The 12,154-nt window shown below is 42.7% G+C and overlaps 1 protein-coding gene across 6 annotated transcripts in view; it reads left to right on the plus strand.

The window, feature by feature from the left end:
- Window positions 1–12,154, plus strand: part of ATP11A (ATPase phospholipid transporting 11A) — a 251,388-nt gene that overhangs the window by 101,930 nt on the left and 137,304 nt on the right. For all 6 annotated transcript variants that reach the window (XM_040336232.1, XM_040336233.1, XM_040336230.1 and 3 more), the window contains exon 2: window positions 5,518–5,640. In XM_040336232.1, the coding sequence (XP_040192166.1) occupies window positions 5,518–5,640 (123 nt within the window). The remainder of the gene's footprint in view (window positions 1–5,517; window positions 5,641–12,154) is intronic.

The following is a 12,154-nucleotide window of genomic DNA, read 5'->3' on the forward strand; positions in this document are numbered from 1 at the left end:
TCAAACCAACAAAAAGTAAGTTACAGCGGCGTAGCGTATCTTAGATACACTGCGCCCGGCGCAGTTGTTTGTGGATCTGGCCCACTGTATTTATTGGCGTATAACACTCACTTTTTTTTATCCTGAAAATAGAGGGTAAACTGTGCAGGGGGCCGTGTAAAGTTTTTTTTTCTCCTGAAACTTCCCTCTTAAAGTTAGGGTGCATGTTATACTCCTGTGCATGTTATACGCCAATAAATACGGTATATACAATACATGCATGTATTTTTGTTGGTATTTACAGTGGAGCCAATACTTATTCTGTATTATGCTTGATGTGGTATGACATACTTGGATATTTGTGCCTACTATATAAATGTATGGATATGCCTAATGCAACTTAATTGAAAAAGCATTTTCGGTATGCGGCGTGCTTACTCTATGTATTTAAAACTGTTGTACTAACAGATTTATACACTATGGAGGGGTTTAAGCACTCTGAAAAGTAATTTATTTTTGGTTGGTTCTAAACCTTGTATGTTCTTTCTTTAAAATAACAAATATGTTATACTTGTTCTGTGCAATGGTTTTGCACAGAACAGCCCAGATCCTCCTCTTCTCAGGTCCAGGGCCCCCCCCCCCCGTGCTGTGTGCTCTTATAGCATGCTATGGGGGCTCTTGTTTCGTGCCTGCTCACGAGCCAGCTGTGTATGTCAATTGACACACAGAGCGTGGCTTGGCTCTGCTCCCTGCTCTCTCCTCATTGGCTGTGATTGACGGCAGCAGGAACCAATGGCTCCGGCTGCTGCCTCTCTGTCCAATGAGGAGAAAGAGAGCCAAGAGAGCTACTGCTCTCGTACACATCACTGCATCGAGATCAGGCATCTGGGCATCACTGGATCGAGATGGACATTGTGACCATGCACCTAATATTGAGTAGGTCCCACTCTTGCTGCCAAAACAGCCCTGACTCATGAAGGTATGGACCCCACTTGACCTCTGAAGGGTATGCTGTGGTATCTGGGCACCCTGACTGGTCTCTGGCCCCATACGCAACAAACACTCTTTTATTGATCTACTTCTTCGCTCCCCACGTGTATCAATGTGCCTGGGCCGCCCATGGCACTGTCACCGTTAACAGTTTTCCTTCCTTGAACCACTTTTGATAGATCCTGACCTCTGCAGACCAGAGACATCCCATGAGTTGCAGTTTTAAAAATCCTCTGACCCAGATGTCTAGCTATAACAATTTGGCTCTTCTCAAAGACACGCAAATCCTTATGCATGCCCATTTTTTCAACGCATCATCTTCAGGGACAACATGCTGACTTGCTGCTATTGTATTCCAGCAACTTACCATTGTCACAAAATAATCAATGTTATTTACTTTACCGTTACTGTTATGGTTATCGCTGTATAATGGTGCCCTAACACCGCATGAAATTCAGTGATATACTGCCATACAGTACTGTCAACATTGCACACACAGGTTTAGAATAAAGGAGAAATATATTGTGTAAGTATGGAACATATTAATGGAATTAATGATTTTATAAATTCTTTATTTTATACATTTTTCAGTTTTAAACAAACTTATTTTCCATTTTTACAATTACATATGGCTTAGATATGCTAGTACACAAGTTAACAGATTGCTCCTATCTATCTTATGACTTCTCTATATAACTATTTAAGAAAAAAAATAAAACAAGAGCAAGACCTAGAATGTCCCTCTTCTTCCCTTTCCCCATACCATACCTACCCCCTCCCCCCCCCCTCTACCTTCCAAAAAAAAAATATATATATATATGATTTTAGACAACCTAATGTTTTTTTTTTTTTTTCCCAGACTGTATCATTTTTTCAAAGTTTGAGTAATATAGATTTGTTCAGAGCATGTATAAAGGTCCTGTTTTATGATCTTCTGTGATTTCAGGGAACAATCAAATTTTTGTTTAGTATATAGACTATGCTATAACTGTCCTTTTCCAATTGCACATTAAAGACATAATTTCTTAACTAAGTTTTATTTATATAACCATTCCTGTAACCATTATCAGAATACAAACCCATTGCAGCATGATTCCAATTTCTGAGATGAGAAATGTTGCTTGCTGCATTATTTCTTTTTTGGATGCAGCTTAATGCATTCTGAACATTTTTCTTGTTTTTAAAATTGAATTATTTACATTAGGATTTTATACTGTAACATTTCCTTTTGGTCCATTGCTCACTCTGGGAATGTGTTAGGATAGCTGATATGCACTTTTGTCTAGCTCCCAGAAAGCATTTTATTGAGAACAACCATTTCATGTTTACAAGTGCGGGTTAGTTCAGTCAAACAGTATGTCTGTTCTGATGTAATGAGCAGGGGAAATTTGAGCCTTGTATCTGCTTCCACTCGTCCAATTGTTATGGTACACCGACAATATGGTGTATGGTAATAGCAAACACCACATGCTGCTGCTTATATCTCCTGTGCAGGATGTTTAGTTATCTCTTCTACATAATACATTATTGCATTTTTACATTTTAATTTTTTTATCATTATTGTGTTGCTACAATATATTGTATTGCATTGCAGGTAGAAAAAAAAATTCCAAGTTTAAAATATATTTTAGTTGCCTACATAGTGCTACTTAAACATTTACTGACTTTGTTAATTGGATTAGCGCTACTAATCTAACTTTATTCTACCATTAATCCATCGTATTACAATTAGATGAACAGGAACATGTAAACAGTAAACTAGTGCATTCTGTAATCCATCTTATTATTCAAGACACGCTCTTGCTTGGACCAGTACCTCTGAATCTAAGTTTGTGATACCTGGGGGGTACCTCGAGGGGTATAAGAAGGTACCTCAGGGACTGCTGACACAACAGTCGATCACTTATCTGTTCTCTAATCTGTGAATTTGTATACCTAACCTCCCTGGCGGTATGATTATTTCAGATTTTAGGTGCTGAAAGCGTTACCATTATTTGGCATGGAAATTTGGTGTTTTACATTGTAGGCCTGTAATCCTTATGAATAACTCACTTAAATCTGTCCAAACAAGAGTCTAGTAGGCATCCCGGGTATGAAAAAGTTTGAAAAAAATCATAAATTATAATATAATAAATAATTATAAATAATTATAACAAATAATAATATAATTATAATAAAAATTATTCAATAATGTAATCAACTCAAAATCACTGAAATTTGCTCAGTAGCAGAATTGTCGACGTCATTACTTTTATTTTTTTATGACGAATTTCCCCACAAATCGATATCGCTCAATTCTGCAAGTGATTATAATTATCACTGTTTTCTAGCTGCTCTAAAACCACTTTTGACATAAAGGGACACTTTTTGGTTGCTATGGACAATCTACAGTTTGCAGGCACAAAGAACAGTTTTTATTATATAAAAGTACATGCAGAACACTGGGCAGACCACTAGGGACAAAGGGGGTGTGTATTTTTTACATACAGTACTGTAATCTATAAGATTACAGTATACTGTATGTAATGTGTTTATTTACTTTTTTGAATTTGGCGCCATTCTCCGCCCCCGTGCATCGTAACGTCGCAGGGAACGAAGACCGGCGGCACACAGGGACACTGTGTGGATCGAGCGAGGACGCTGCTCGCTCACACAGCGGGGAAGGCATCGCAGGATCCAGGGACAAGGTAAGTAACTTTGTCTGTGGCTGCTGCGAGGCGATCCCGAGTCTAGCTCGGGGATACCGCTTTTGGTACAGAAATCTTACCCCGAGCCAGACTCGGGAATACCGCCAGGGGGGTTAAATGCCGGTTCACACAGGGGCAACCCGACTTGCAGCACGACTTTGCCAGGCGACTTCAGAGCGTATTGGAGCAACTTACAACGCGACTTAAAGTTGCCTCCAGGACAGGTGACTTTGGCTGTGGCCAATCACAGAATAATCAGCTCTGTGGGAGGGATTTGCCTGAGTAAACTATTTTCTTTTCCCGTAAAGTTGCTTCAGTTAAGACAGCGATCCGACTTTGGAGGCAACTTCCATTGAAATCTATGGGTACAAGTTGCCTAGAAGTCACCTTAAGTAGTACAGGAACCTTTTCTGAAGTCGGAGCGACTTCATTAAGACGGCTCCATTCACTTCAATGGAATTTCTCATGTCGCGCGACACAAGTCGGATCCCAAGTCGCTGTAGTGTGAACCAGCACTTACCAATTCAGAATAGTTATCTCTTGAGCTCATACTTGCATATCCAAGAATGCAACCATAAAGAAATTTTCCACTAGTTTTTCTTGAGTATGAAGAAACCTTGATTTTTTCAAAACTTGCATATGAATGTTCAGCAAGCTGCTTATCTCGTTGGGGGGGGGGGGGTGTTGTTACCTTGGTAATCCGTAATTGATCATTCAACCTAAGAACGCTCATTAAATTATTGGATGCTCTATATTTACAAATACCGTAGTATATATAGTAAAGCTTTCTGACACTTTTTTGTGTTTTTAAAGCGGGGGTTCACCCTTAGAGGGCACTTTTTCCCCTTAGATTCCTGCTCGTTTTCTCTAGGGGAATCGGCTATTTGTTTCAAAATATGTGCAGTACTTACCCGTTTACGAGATGCATCCTCTCCGTCGCTTCCGGGTATGGGCTGCGGGAATGGGCGTTCCTCCTTGATTGACAGTCTTCCGAGAGGCTTCCGACGGTCGCATCCATCGCGTCACGATTTTCCGAAAGAAGCCGAACGTCGGTGCGCAGGCGCAGTATAGAGCCGCACCGACGTTCGGCTTCTTTCGGCTACGAGTGACGCGATGGATGCGACCGTCGGAAGCCTCTCGGAAGACTGTCACTCAAGAAGGAACGCCCGCTCCCGAAGACCCATACCCGGAAGCGACGGAAGAAGATGCAGCTCGAAAACGGGTAAGTACTGCTCATATTTTAATACAAATACCCGATTCCCCTAGACCGAACGAGCAGGAATCTAAGGGGAGAAAAAAAAAAATGTAATACATGGGTGAACTCCCGCTTTAAGTACTTCACACAAATGTGACTCCTAGTAGGAGTGAAGGTACTTTAGTACCCAAACTTGATTACAAGTTGTACATTAATAATAATAATTAATAATAATTAACAATGTGCCCAATTAATGCTGCAAACTTTTGACATTGATATAATCAACTAGCAACTATAGTTGCTCAGAGAAATATCCAGGGACGGAGTTGCTTGATGTTTTAGCACCTCGACATGTTGGATAGCAGATGTGTGTAGACCCCTTAGTGTCTTTCTATGTGCATATGACCTTGTGTGAATTATAAATATCCAAATACTGACATGGGTATTAATTCTGCTTTGACGCAACTGAAGCTCTCTGGCTACCTCTTGTTTTCATAGAGACCCTTCCAGAATTGCCTTTCTTTAGTCAGCTGAAAATCGGTTTCAGATTGACATGGGTTATTACCCTTGCAGTGTGTTATTAAATGGGACCCGTATTTTGACCATATGATAAGTAGTCTGTACCTGATAAAATGATGTCCCCTTTTTTTTCTCTTTCCTTTGTAGTGTGCTGGAGAAGAAAATTGGGTAGACAATCGCACTATTTATGTTGGCCACAAAGAGCCTCCTCCTGGCACTGAAGCATACATTCCTCAGAGGTATCCAGATAACAGGATAGTCTCCTCAAAGGTAAGATTGTTTACTCCTCTCCATCAAGTCACTTGTGTGGTTACCTGGCTGGCACCTGTAACTAGGGCTGTATTTATCTACAGCTCAACTACTAACTGCTCAGTGCCTTCGTATCTGCTTATCACTCTTGGAGCAGAAGATTGCTTACGTAATATTTCTTCTCTTATTGGATTACATTCTGATGAGAGTTCTGTAATGCTTTTATTGCCAACACAAAAGAACAAATGAGGTCAATGTCTCCTATTCTTTACACTTAGAATTAATCTTTCAAATATATAGCAGTTTTAAAATTGATTAGACAAACTGTTATGCAGTTTAAAATATATCACCTATGTATTGTTATTGCCATTGTTATTTTGCTCGTATTTATACAGCACTGATGTAATCAATGCCGCTTTACACAGTACAATAAACCAGCCACAAAATTCCCTGACCCAGGGGAGTTTAGTTTCCAATCTAATATCCCTATTGTGGTCATATGATATATCAGTGACGTTCATGAGCTTGAGAAAGATGTGTGTGGGGGCAGAACATTTGTCTGTGTACTTGGTTAACATGGGAAACTCCTTCCATACATGACGCTATTGTGCTGAGGACTTGTCTGCAGTCTTGTATGGATACAAGGTTTTGAACTGATCTTTTCTGTACACTTTGGGGCTGATTTACTAAAACTGGAGAGTGCAAAATTTGGTTCAACTCTGCCTAGAAACCAATCCGCTTCCAGTTTTTTTTTTGTCAAAGCTTAAAATGTTACTAAACCCACAGCAGTAAAATTAGTCTGTATATGCAGTAAACCATGTTAGTTATTCTCATTGTGCAACCTAACTGGTTAATCCTCCACATTGTGTAAAAAGGATTTATTATCCTGTCTTCCTCCACGTCCCCAATTCATCTCCTGATGGCACAGAGCCTTTGGAGTCATTCTACACATGCTCAGTTTGATGTGTATTGCTAGAGATGTTTTTTTTTTTTGGGGGGGGGGGGATATTGCATGAGATCGGCACAGGGTCATTCAGCACTGTCCAGACAGAGGGATAGGGGACATGCAGCCTCATAGGACAGTCAGAGTAGAATAAAAACTTTCTACAAGCTTTAACCAGACATTGATCAAAGTCACAAGACTGCATATATACTGCTGATGAGAAAAGGTATTTGGCAGTTTATAATTACTAAAATAATTGCATTTCCATGTTCTGTGTACTGTGGGAGACCAGGTATAGTGAATGCAGGGTTCTGTGTTTAGTAGCACTTTAAGGGGGATGCATTTCCAAAGCTTTTTTGGGCCTACTTTTTCTAAGGATCGCAGGAGTGCAGTCGCTCAGCTGGTCCAGGCTGGGGAAAGATCCTTACTTTACAGGCGGGATCCACTCAGATGCCTGGACCTGCAGCTGGCACAGCCTCTCTGCTGTGCTGCTGGGAGACTGAGCCAGCTGCTCCCCTCCCAGCCCAGCGCTCGAGTGAGTGCTGGAGGGGAGAGTGACTGACGACCACGGCTCTCTGCTCTGGGCAGAGGGGAGAACTGAGCAATCAGTAGTGTTTGATCGCTCAGTTCTCAGTGCAGAGCTGGTGGGGGATCAATGCTGCATCCATCTAGGTAAGTATTAGGTTTTTATAATATACCCCATACTTCTCTTTTAATTGAACAAGCTGAAGTTTGAAGCTGATTGGCTACCATGCAGAGCTGTACCAGATTCTGCACTCTCCAGTTTTAGTAAATAAACCCCTTTGAGCTTTTTGTGATTCTTTACATTGTTCTCTTCATACATGTTGAATTATTACAATAATTACATGAACCCAAAACCACAAATAATTACATTTATTTACGCAAACATATGCTGTACTGTGCATTGCATAGAAGCATAATGGGGTTGATTTTAACAGGGTTGAGTAAAGGCAAATAGTGCAATTTGCAAGTGCAATTGCACTCCTTTTGTCCAGACAGAGCTTAGTGAATTAGGTGAACCTGTGCTGATTTATATCATCCAATCATGTGCAAGCAAAAATGCTGTTTTTTTGTTTTTTTTGTTTTCCTTGTACCTGATTGGGTATTATTAACCTAATTGAAGCTTCACCACATTCACTAAGGTGTGGGGAAAATTAATGCATCTGCACTTGCAAATTAAATCAGTTCCTTTGGGTTCTTGCACACGGTACTGATTGTATGAACATTGGATCTACCTGGTAGAAAGTTCTTCTACTATACCGACAATATTGTTTTTGCAAAGAGGAAAGGATCGTCTCTACCCCCGACCAGCCCAGGTGAATAAACAATAAGGAGTAGTGGCCTACAATTCTCCATCAAACCACGCACTAATGCATTTCACCTTGCGCATTGAGGCCTAGTCATAGTAATATTTTACGTATTGTACATGCATTATAGACACATACTTGTGTAAAAAAATTCTCACTCCCAGAATACCAAACAGTCATATCATATAATCTATTCTTCAAGGGGGAAGGTGTGATCTACTTGCGTATGGCAGCAAAATACAGATCAACACAATTTTTATTGATATTTACATGCCTATATGCACAGGCCTATTAAAAGTAATGCGCTGCTTTCTGATCGGTAAACAAAAACAAAAAAATCTTGAGTGCCTAAAAAACTGGCGTTTTTTGAGACCCGTGTGCAAGAGCCCTTAGAATGAAGTGAGGAAATTACTCTTAGACAGTTGACACCAGGGCTTTTTTTTTCACCGGAACATGGCGGAACGGCATTCCGCCACCTCTGACTAGCCCCATCCTCTCCAACCTGTCAATAATCTCAGAAGGTGGTAGAGAAAGTTTGAACTACTCACTTCCTCTACTGTCTTCTCTCCAACCCTGCAAATGCGTGCATTTTCTTTCTTTGCTGTTCCTGTGTTGCTTCGGGAAGCCACTCCTGTCCCCACCCCCGCCTCTCTGTAGCACAGAGCTGATTGAAGTGTTCCAAATCTCCTCAGTCTTCAGCTCTGCTCTTGGATCTGTGTTAAGTTCCGATGTGTTGGGGGAAAAAAGCCAGTGCACATCTAGCACAGATTTGCTGGCTGCACCCCTGTGAGACACTTTTGAAAAGGAGAGAGAGAGAGCAGTGGAGGAAAGGAGTGGGGTGCTTTTGCAGAGAGGCAGCTGTGGGAGGTATGGGGAGGGGAATTTGTGAAGAAGGTAGGGAAGGTTGTGAAGAGTGGATGGGGAATTTGTGAAAGGGGGGGGGGTTGGTAAAGGAGGGATTTATGAAGAAGTGAAAGCTATAAGCCTAGGTTCACACTGCTGCAAATTCAAAATCGCGGTAAAATGCACGATTTTACCGCGATTTTGCGGCCGCGATTTTGCCGCGATTTGCCGCGATTTTGGCCGCAATTTAATGTAAATCGCGGCCCGAAATCGCAAAAAGTAGTACAGGAACTACTTTTTGAAATCGCAGATGCGCCGTCGCACTGATTAGGACAGTGCCATTGCCGACAATTGCCGCCGATTTGAGATGCGATTTGACATGTCAAATCGCATCTCAAATCGTTCCAAATCGTACCCAGTGTGAACCAGGGCTTAAGGAGGGATTTGTAAAGAGTGGGGGGGGGGTGCAGAGTTGAACTCTTGACTGTTGTCAGGGCGTACAAAGGATAGTTGTGGACAAGGGGGTGCTAAGGGGAACTTTAGACAGGAGTATGGAGGTGAGATGTAAACAGAGGATGAGGAGGTGAGCTGTGAACAAGGGGAAGAGGAGGTAAGCTGTGGACAAGGGGAAGAGGAGGTGAGCCGTAGACAAGGGGAAGAGGAGGTGAGCCGTAGACAAGGGGAAGAGGAGGTGAGCCGTAGACAAGGGGAAGGGGAGGTGAGCCGTGGACAAGGGGAAGGGGAGGTGAGCCGTGGACAAGGGGAAGGGGAGGTGAGCCGTGGACAAGGGGAAGAGGAGGTGAGCCGTGGACAAGGGGAAGAGGAGGTGAGCCGTGGACAAGGGGAAGAGGAGGTGAGCCGTGGACAAGGGGAAGAGGAGGTGAGCCGTGGACAAGGGGAAGAGGAGGTGAGCCGTGGACAAGGGGAAGAGGAGGTGAGCCGTGGACAAGGGGAAGAGGGGGTGAGCCGTGGACAAGGGGAAGAGGAGGTGAGCTGTGGACAAGGGGTATAGAGGTGTGCAATAGATCAGTGTTTCCCAACTCCAGTCCTCAAGGCACACCAACAGGTCATGTTTTCAGGATTTCCCTCAGATAAAACGGCTGTGGTAATTACTAAGGCAGTGAAACTGATCAAATCACCTGTGCAACATAATGGAAAGTCTGAAAACATGACCTGTTGGTGTACCTTGAGGACTGGAGTTGGGAAACACTGCAATAGATGATTACATTGGGAAGGAATATATAAGTAATGTTACTTGTGCTGATTTGTTTCTGTCTTGTGTGTAATGTGCACACTTCCACACTACACAGTATGCAACTCCAGAGCCCCGTGGAAATTGCAAATTATTTGATAATATAAAAGTGAAGAACTCTGGCACTGTCTGATGGGCTGGGAGGGAGGACTGCAGCAGTACCTATGGATCTGATCCTAACATAAAAAATGATTAGAAGAAAAAAGTGTTAGGGGTGGGAGGATGAAGGATCAGGGGTGGACTAGACAGTGAAAAAAGAGGTATCTGAATGATACTATAATGGACAATACAAATAAAAGCGCAGGCAGTGAACAAACACCTATATGCTGTAATAATTAGCAGTGAAGGTACATAGTTTAAATGCTACTACATATATAGACACCCAAAACTGCATATTATGTGAAAAGTAGTGCAAAATTAATTCCAAAATCACACATGTGATAAAGTCCTATACATAGATGAAGACCAGATGTAAAAGTCCAGTAATTGCTCCACAGATCAGTGTCTAGATGAAACACCTCCACCCACGATGCAGCATGCCAGATGAAATCTCCAGTGATAACACCTCTGAGGCCCCGTACTCACGACCAAACATGTCTGCTGAAACTGGTCCGCAGACCAGTTTCAGCAGACATGTTTGGCCGTGTGTTGGCCCAAGCGGACCATTTTCGGGCGGATCGGACAGGTTTCCAGCGGACAACTGTTTCCTGGACTTGCTTTAAAACAGTCCGCTGGAAACCTGTCTGCCGCCCGCCATCCCTCGCATGCGTCGAATGACTTTGACGCATGCGTGGAAGCATTTTAAAGGCGGGCCGCCCACGTGGCCGCGTCATTGTCGCGGCGACACCGCGGCGACACCGCGGACACGCCCCGCGTATTGTTTACGCGCGGACTTCTGTTCGATGGTGTGTATAGCCATCGAACAGAAGTCCCCGGGCAGTCCCCGGCCAGACATGTCCGATGGAAACGGTCTGCAGACCGTTTTCATCGGACATGTCCTGCCGTGAATACAAGGCCTTAGTGTACTAGCAGCTCACCTCACGGCTGTTTGTCCAAACAGCTAACAGAGACACTGGTCAAAGCTGGATAAGTGGGCTGGTAAACACCTCCTCCTAGTTCCTGAGACATCTCTCAGCAGCCAATGTGTGTCATGGAAAAGAGAAGGTACATACAAGGTGCATATAGCGTGACACTGTGAGGGAACCTCAAAAGAAGGTGCAGTCTTCAGATAATGCACTCACATAAGTAAAATGACAGCGGGCATCAATCCACGAGTGCCAAACTCGTATCCCCCTCAGAGTGTCAGCTATACAGGTGAAGGTATGTTCTGATCTTCATACATCCAAATGGCAAGGCTCAGTGTGTCATGAGGGCATTTGGAAGAACGAAAAAGAGACCATAGCGTAACTCCATAGAATAGATACATTTAAAGTGGATGTAAACCCATTGATGTCACAATGTAGAGGATAAGATTTCCTATCATCTGTGCCCAGTCTTGCCACACAGAGTTAATCTAGCGCTGAGCAATCCTCTTTTTATTGTTCAGGGAAATAAACGGACTTCCAGACAAACCAAAGTCCTTGCTTGAGTGACAGGTTATTTACATATCTCGTGCACTGCTTGCAGACAGACACAGCTTCTGTAAAAAGTGCTTAATTCACATCCCCCTCCCCTCTTCCCTCCAGCTCTATGTATATTCTGATGGCTGTTGCATTTTCTCATGGCACTGAACTGTGACTCACCCCGTATTTTGAAAACATTTAATCGAAACACAGGGGAGGGGATGTGAATTGTGCACTTTTTTTCAGAAGCAAGGACTTTGGTTTTTATCTGGAAGTCTGTTGTATTTCACTCAACTGCTTGTGGATGTTATACGTTGTTGCCATATGGTCATTTTACTGCCTAAATGTGAGTTTTTTATCTGCTTTTATTAAATTTATCTATTATATGGAGTTACGCTATGGTCTCTTTTTCGTTCTTCCAAATGCCCTCATGACACACTGAGCCTTGCAATTTGGATGTATGAAGATCAGAACATACCTTCACCTGTATAGCTGACACTCTGAGGGGGATACCAGTTCGGCACTCCTGGATTGATGCCTGCTGTCCTTTTCCTTATGTGAGTGCATTATCTCAAGACTTTAGATATACTTTTAATGAGATGAGTAA

The sequence above is a fragment of the Rana temporaria genome, chromosome 2 (assembly GCF_905171775.1).
Source record: "Rana temporaria chromosome 2, aRanTem1.1, whole genome shotgun sequence".
In the NCBI taxonomy this organism is placed as follows: Eukaryota; Metazoa; Chordata; class Amphibia; order Anura; family Ranidae; genus Rana; species Rana temporaria.